The 8,529-nt window shown below is 33.9% G+C and overlaps 1 protein-coding gene across 11 annotated transcripts in view; it reads right to left on the bottom strand.

The window, feature by feature from the left end:
• LOC108629934 (cholecystokinin receptor type A) overlaps positions 1-6,299 on the bottom strand; it is a 24,844-nt gene extending 18,545 nt beyond the window's left edge. For 3 of the 11 annotated variants that reach the window (XR_003389792.1, XM_026817695.1, XM_026817704.1), the window contains exons 1-3: positions 4,933-6,299; positions 3,804-4,262; positions 353-847 (exon numbers count right to left, since the gene is read on the bottom strand). Coding sequence is in view for 10 of the 11 variants with exons in the window: in XM_026817695.1 (XP_026673496.1) it covers positions 353-649 (297 nt within the window). In the remaining variant the exon portion in view is untranslated. The remainder of the gene's footprint in view (positions 1-352; positions 848-3,803; positions 4,263-4,932) is intronic. The other 8 variants (XM_026817699.1, XM_026817700.1, XM_026817696.1 and 5 more) reach the window with 8 other exon arrangements.
• Between the last annotated feature and the right edge of the window lie 2,230 nt (positions 6,300-8,529).

The raw sequence follows: 8,529 nt of genomic DNA, 5'->3' as shown, positions 1-8,529 counted from the left end.
TTTTAGTACGTAGCTATTTATTATTAGCATTGTTCTTCTGACGTCTGATTTCTTTTTAATTATAGGAAATGCGTTTTTCTAAGGTACATAAACTTTTGGGATTGACTTGTATAGCCAATATATCCTTAAAGTATGCACGTGTACAGATTGAAAGCTGAAAGTTGGTCTGACGCGAGGATCAAAGTTCGATGCAGATAAGAGACTTTTATCCAGGCGACTCAATTATATGTTCGCTTTTATTTAAGTTCAACCCTAATCAAATCTGTCACTTATCTATCAAGTTTGGAACATAGAAATCGATTGACTACCTCGCAACCTGTACATACACGTCTCAATAACGAACCATACTTACCAAATTCAACAGGTAAACGTTGGTTACAGTCCGCATCCTTTTGTTTCGCGCCAACGTGATCAATACCAACGAATTCCCCACGACGGAAAGTAGAAATATCGTCCCATACAGCGGCACGATCAAGTTCTCCAGTAAATTCGATTGCGCCGAATGTGGGACCGATGGTAACGTGGTGTTCACGACAATCGATGTCATTGTAGATAGTTGCGGCGCGTTGTTAATGAACCATTGATCAATGCCAGAGTTGACAAAATCGCCACGGGTTTCCTCGTTAAACGCACTATCATTCCCCAACATCTTATCACATTTATGAATATTTAAACGCTGCGTTTCAATTATTCGGTTTACGATTTATCTACTTTTACGGTCGATTCATTTCACTTATCGTGCACCACGCAGAATTTATTTTTGTGTCCATTGCATAAATACGCAATTTTGATATTGATTTTATTCATGTTGCTTTGATGCTGACGTTTTATCTTCCATTTGGCTATTCTGAAATGTATACAAGAGAATAAATGTAGTAGAAGCTATCTTTTACATTGATATTTTGCTATCATCTGATAGTACATTTCCAGTGTACATCTTATTGTTGGGAGATTACATTTGTACATAGCTACAACGTCGAGACGTTATTTATTTAGTATCTAAAGATAACGGCGAAGATCTAATGTTGTTCTTATGTGAGGCGTTGCTTCGACGTTCCTATTTTTTATTCGCCTTATTTTCCGCCCTCGTTTTTATTTATGTAACTACGCGAAGCACATGAAATTCTGTATGTCGTTGAGCCTGGAGAGTAGATTTTAAATTGATGTACCACCTACGTGACACCCTTCCCAATTAAATTAATGATTCAATAAATATTTGATTGAATATAAAAATGGAACTTGTATTAAACTTCTGGTCTGATTGATAAATAATACGTATTAATTATCTGAATTCAGTAATACAATCACTTTCGTATACGCTTACTCTGTTAAGATGATAAAGGAAGATAAATTATATGAAGTATATTTCTTTTGAAAACTAGGTTTAATTCAGTAAATTAATTACTGGGTGGGCCAATTGCTTTCTAGCACAGTTTGTAAGAAACTTTTTTTGGTAACGACAGTACTCGTGCAGGATTCTCAGGCACTCGCTATTAAATTTTCATTATCTCCTTCCGTTTAAATTGAAGACAGGTGCCTGAGTTTCACATCGCGTTTCAGAAATATCCAATGGGCTAAACTTTGTAATGAATTTTCATTCAAACTAGACAGTTATAACTGCAATAACGGCAATATTAAAATGCATTTAATGACTGCTTAATATTTAACGTGCTGGATAATTGATAATCAAACATGATGTACAAGTAGAACGATTGAAGAAAACTGCATGTAATAGTGAATAATGGACACGAACAATAAGAACTGAGTAAGGATACAATTAGAATTAAAAATTCTCATGAAAGTTCTTTCCTCTCAGGTATTTAAAGTTCAGTAATTCATCTCTAGCCATAATTCCAGGCTTTAAGTTTTTACTGTGAACCACTGCATCATGCAATTTTTATTATCAATTTTGTATGCGATATTAGGATTGAGTTAGCTTTGTTACGCTCTCTGCAAAGTTTTATCTCGAACGAGATGTTCACTTTGGAGAACGTGTCGTTAAAATCAATATTTATGTGACTGGCAATAAAAACACTGACAGGAGATAAAGGGATACTGAATTTATTAATTGTTTCGATTTATTAAGTAACGAAATATTATGCTTTCCTCATTAAAGAGAACGCGGTGTGCCTATGCCATAAAAGACAAAGGAGAGATATTAACTTTTTACGAAATATGATGCACCGTCTTTCTGTAATATGATTACAGACCTAAAGGAAGACTACAATATATAATATTACACGCTTATATGTATATTTTCAGTATAATGTCTTCTTTATTAAGATTAATTATTTCCACGTCAATAATTTCCAAATACCTCTTTCAGTTTTTCGTTCGTAAATCATAGTTTACCTTTTTTTGCAATAGAACCATGACTCACATCTAATGGAACCTCCAAACTATTTTTACACTCTGATTAAATTCCTGCATTAAATTTAATTAGTTCTCGTGAAAATGCGTAACCGGTTTCCAGAGATGTACCCTTGAAGTTTCCACGAATTTATAACACATATCGAAAACTACTTTTACCCCGTAATTTCTTGAACGGTTTCATAATGAATAAAAGTCCTTTTTGATGATTTATTATAATAGCTATTATGATAATTGAAATATTAGCCGACGCGTGGACACATTCTCACGTTCCCTGGATAAATAATTAATATTATAATTGTTCAATCAACATTGGGCCAATCAATTGGAACGATATTAAGAACGAATAAACATTCGAGGATTTTTTATTAATTAATCAACAAAGGTAAATAAAGCTTAAAACTATACTAAAGTTAGTTACTTTCTGAATAAATTGGAAACTGAAACTGAGGAAGCAGGTTTTTTTAATCTCTGATCAAAGTATTACGTAACGCGTGTTCGATCATTCTCTCTTAATTACGGACGGAAAATTGAGAAAGTAATTTCATACAAAATAAGAGGATGCATCACAAAAAGTAAAACCATGAAGCTCTTTTTGATACGTGTTTCATTAGAAACGATGCAATATCGGATTTGGAAAAGTACTTCTGGATGACTATTTAACTTTTACGTAGGAACGCTATATTCGATCTCTGTTCCATACTGTTTTACTGTTTGTATCCCACATACATGATAACGTACAACATGTGCATCAAACATGATAACGGAAAAGTTCACCAGAATTCTGTCATTAGTCAGGATTTTAAATGATTGACATGACAGAACTCTGAATCGGACACATTCGATATGTTTGAATGTAGCTGACAATGTAGCGTTTTGGTAGCATCCAAAACAAAATAGATATAAATTAATACTGAAATATGATATAGAAATGAAATTTACTCAACATTTTAAGTATTTACACGTTCAATATTTTTCATATGCAATAGTAAACGTTATAATAAATAAAATAATAAGAATGAAAAATGCTAATAGGGGAAGGTTAAAATACAGTGAAACACTCGTCCAGTTTCAATATTATAACTTTAACATTTATACTTCTCATTCCTCGATTTAATCTGTGAGAAAAAATCTACTCTCCATTTCAGTTTAAAAATGAAATTCAGTGGCAATTTAATTTAAAAAAAAAAGCTATTTTCTACGCGATCTCGGTCCTGCTGTTTCAATAAGGACAGCAAAGAGTAAGTGGAAATAATGATTTTTAATATCTGATATACTCGTCTGCGTTTCCTGAAAGTTTTCCACGAATTTCTGCATTCGTCTACTAGTGAAGTTATATAAGAGAATTTCTGGCGTTCAGATTGAACATTCGAATGTAGAGAATGTGTGGAATTTCTGAACTATCTATTAGGAAGGATTTAATATTCGCTTACCAGCGCAGATAAATGTGGTTGACGATGACCCTCGTCGCTACGCCCGTCATCTTGATCGTCGCGTCACCGGAGAACCATCGACGGTAGCTGTTTATGGTAAACTTGTCGCATGATGGAATCACCGTGTTCATTCATATTCATATCACTGAACATGGTCAAAAGTATCTCGCAAACGCGAAACGAAGAACATGTACTTGACCTTACATTCGGTAAACTAAAATTCTTCCGCGCACTCTATTCGTTCGTCTGTTAATAGTTTATTTTCCCGAGAAAACAGTTTTCTTTTTGTAACTTTTAAGCAGTGAGTATAACTTTGGAGCTCGCAACTTTTGAAAGTCCGAGTGTTTACCGTTTTGGCGTAAAAACACGGTATTTTGCGATTTCATTAAAACTTTCCGTGAACTCGCGATGAACTAGTTCCCTATGAATATCGTTCTTTATCATTCTCACCATCGTTTCCTGTATATTATATAAAGAGGAAGAGTATGTAGGAAGTGCACATAGAATATTGTAACATGTGTGTATTGATATTACGGTGATTAACAATGTAAAGTAATAGTTTGAAATTAAGTACACAAGATATGCAATCTCGCTCGTAAGTGTACGTTTAATATAAGTGTTCGAAGTTGATAAGGGTATCGCGAAGTTGGCTCGAGCTAATTTAACTTTAAGGTCTTACAGTAATAACTGCTATATCCAAGATTAAAAAAAAGAAGAAATTCTTTAAAAATGTCACGCGACGGTAAGTTACTATTTATTATGTTTCTCTTGCCATCTTCTAGAGTAAATTACTGATTTTCAATTACATGTTTAAACAAACGTATTCGATCCTCCGTTCAGAATGCGATTATCCGTAAACCGCGTATTAGAATTGATTCCCGTTCGTATTTATATGAAATCGAATCGATCGAATGAGACGATCCTATTCCAATTCCAATGTATCGCAATTGGGAGTACTGCAGCCGCAGCCCACACGATTTCAAAGACTAAACCGAGTTTCTGATTTCAACTTTACAATCTACGGATGATCGTAACTGCATAAAGATCTTCATCCAAAAGCTATGGAAAAAGTTTGATGATCATAAATATCAAACGATGCTCTCAATAACTTAGGAGAATTTCAACTTACTTCGAAAGTACAGGAATTTCAATTTTATGCTGCCAGATGAGAGAAAATTCATACTAGACTCTTCCATTATGCTTTCCCTTCAGATAAACACTTTATAATCAACGAGAATTTCTACTTTCATTTTTTCCTTCTATCAACTTACAATTCTAAGTGACGTATCTTATTCAGAATTCGTAGCAGAATGAGAATCAAGAATTTATTTACAAATGTGAAGTCGAGTTTAATATCACAGTCGAAGAAAAATCAAGTTTTTTCTCTAAAATCGAGAGAGCAGTTGTATGAACGATTGTGTCCGATATTGATTACTCGTTTGAACGCAGTATTAAACAATGCCGTCGAACTTCCTTTATGCACGAGCACTGGAAAATATCGATGAATTCAAAAATCTTTTCACAGCTTTTAATTTCAGAGAGGACTGAGTAAATCTCACGGAACTTAATTGAGAATCGCTTTGAAGTCTAGGAACAGGGAGACTATTATTAGTTATCACATTCGCAATTCGGTATAACTGTCGGGAAATTCTCGCTACCCTGTGTGTCGTACCTGTAATTGTTTCATTCCTTTCGGCACAAAAGATATATAATACCTAACTTAACTAATTCACGTCTTCAATATTCGTGAAATTTATTATATTTAATTTCTGAAATGCGGAAAAAAAAAAGTAGCTACGAAATTGTTTTCCATTATACTCTCGCGCGGCACAAAATCGACTGCATTGTATAAATTATAGAAACGAAATTAAACAGAGGAACACCTATTGCTGTATTGATCGTGCACACATTCATAGATGCGTTGTCTATTAAGAAAATCTTTAACCATCCGCCACTATTTCAAACCTATTTACAATACAGTCCACAAAAAAATGAATTCATCATTTCGAATCCAACGTAATTTCAAGTTAATTACTTGTCACCTTATATGAATATAATTACCACAACGTACGAAGTGAAAAAGTACTGATGAAGCTCGTACAGTAATTACTTGAACACAAACATACTTCGACGTATATAATAAAGTTACAATCGCGAAGACTGTAATTGAATACACTTTCAAAGAAAATCACATGCGACGGCGATTTACGTACTCTTCACACAAGCCTTTTTTCCTCTCATCGTACGACAAAAAAGTCTCTCAACTTTTATTCATTATTTGCAAATGAAAAAGTAAATTAAAAGAGGAGACGTTCGGTTTCTATTCGCACTAGCAATCTTCATTTGGCTGCTCTTTAACTATCCACCAAGAAGCGAACACGACGCGACGACGACAGTAGCGGAACTCAACGATGAACGCGACGGGTGCAAGTAGTTAGGATCAACGCGCGATCCGGCCGGCACGAGGCAACGATACGGCGAAGCGCACGCGACGGATCCTGGCCGCCGACTGAATCCAAGAGGTTGCTTCCTGTTTCCTGCCGACCGCTCGCCTCTCTACCCTAACGAATCGACCATCGCTCGTAAATCCTCTCTGCTTCCACTGTATTTACTACCTACCTACTTAACTCGGAAACATCACCTATTTTTATTTACGGATTCAAGCTTAGCCTTCCACTGTTTGTATCAATAGATTCAGCGTTTTTAAAAAACTCGCAATAACATAATAAGACAGCGGATGATATTATAAGAGAATTGAATGTACAGAGAAATTGCGATGTATAAATGATACGAAAAATAAATTCTTTTAAACAGACATAATAAGTGTTCTTATTTCCTTCAAAATCCGCAGTTCGATTATAATGTACGTACAATGAGTCATGAAATTGATCAGCTGTATATTCGAAACTGCTGCGTGTATTTACGAATTTCATATTAATATGCACTATAAATAGATTGCATGTTGCAAGTCTATACAAGTATTTACTGCAAAAGTGAAATACAGATTTAAATATTTATTTAATTACTTTGATACGATTATGAACGATCGATGGGAAATAAAAAAGGACTGGTATATTTATTATTGCCTCTTTTAATACTATTACCCTGAACAATAACTATTATATCGTAAAATTACGGTCGACGTGAATGGAGAGACACCGGGGCGATGTTATAATTATTTTCCACAGACCCTTGTCAACGAGCGTTGTCACTACATAATTAAGGCGACTTTTCGATAAGGATGAACGCTGTGCAAATAGCAGCTATTGCTAAACGAACGTTTAATGAGTAAACAGTGCTTGGCAAATCTTACATAAATTGTAATCCACTTTTCTATGGTAATTAAAGTTCCATTATTTAATCTTTACACTGATTTTAAGAAGAACAAGACTAAAGATTTGGGGGTTCAATTTCATAAACTATTTATAATTTATAATATGTTAAGTACCGAATATGATAAATCAATCCTTAGTTAATGAATAAATCAAAACTGTATCTCATTAAATGTTTCTTTGAATGACTGAGAGGAACTAGTTATACTGCTGACGTACAACCCTATGAAGTATAATCAAATTCAGGTTGCGATAAACAAGGTAAAGTTTAGTTTCCTTTCTACACGAACAGTAAACTGAATGTATGCACCCTGTGACATAATTTAATAAGCAGAGTTAGAGTCTGCAGATATTGAGGAACGATGCCAGTCACATCACCATGTTACGAAACCTTTGAAACGAACAAATACAGAAATGAAATTTATGTCATCGTGAAAGTAAATTTCATTAATTTCCGTATTACTCGAATCGATTGAAAATCAGACACTGATTTATATTGTAAATAAAAATCCGGCTGTTATATTTACTCGTGATTCTTGCTATGTTTTTCATTTCATCGATCTATGAAACAAATCTGTTTGCACATAAAATAATAAATTTGATATGAAGCATATCGTAAAGTGAATCACCCGTAACTGTGACAGAGTCACTATATTTTTCATTCAACGACCCCTTATAAACCATGTTCCATCAGAATTGCCTTATGAACACTAAAGTTTATGAGTCTATATCCCATAACTTTACCACCTCAGGGAAATGTCATTTTCGGATAAATACAAAATGAGTAATCGTCGATTTTTAAATATAATTCAACATACATATACATATAGACCGAAATTAAGATACAGTAATTCTACACTTGATTGTTGTTTTTCTCTTGATACCGTTTCGAAAGGTTGGTCGATGGCTCGTCAAGCAACAAGTGGCTATTCCGGGATTTTGTAACTTAGGAAGTTGCTTTAGAATATCATATATGAACTCGAGGCTGAGAGTGGTCAAACTATATTGATAGTCTATTTTATTGTTAAATAAATTAACGCGCAACCATTTTCGAATGTTTTTAGGTTTCATAACTGTTCAATTTAATTAGATATAAATACGGGCATGAATAGTTAATTAACAGAACTAAATGAGTCGCTAAACAATTATCGTTTATTGAGTTACGCACGATCACTAAACATTGCAACAATAAAATATTTGCATGAGATAAATAGCTGGATAAAATGCAATTTTCAAGGCTTCATACGGTTCATTTATATTCAATTTCCTTTGGGAAATACATTTATCATCGCGCAGTTTAATAAGTATTGATTTATCCAGTTGTCCAAGAATTATAAATAAAACTATATTCTCCTAGAAAAATTTAATTTTCTAAAATTCTAACAAATCACAAT

This window comes from Ceratina calcarata, unplaced genomic scaffold (assembly GCF_001652005.2).
Source record: "Ceratina calcarata isolate Rehan_Ccalc_2016 unplaced genomic scaffold, ASM165200v1 scaffold60, whole genome shotgun sequence".
Classification (NCBI taxonomy): Eukaryota; Metazoa; Arthropoda; class Insecta; order Hymenoptera; family Apidae; genus Ceratina; species Ceratina calcarata.
The sequence above is the reverse complement of the archived record's forward strand: the minus strand, read 5'-3'. Positions and strand labels throughout refer to the sequence as shown.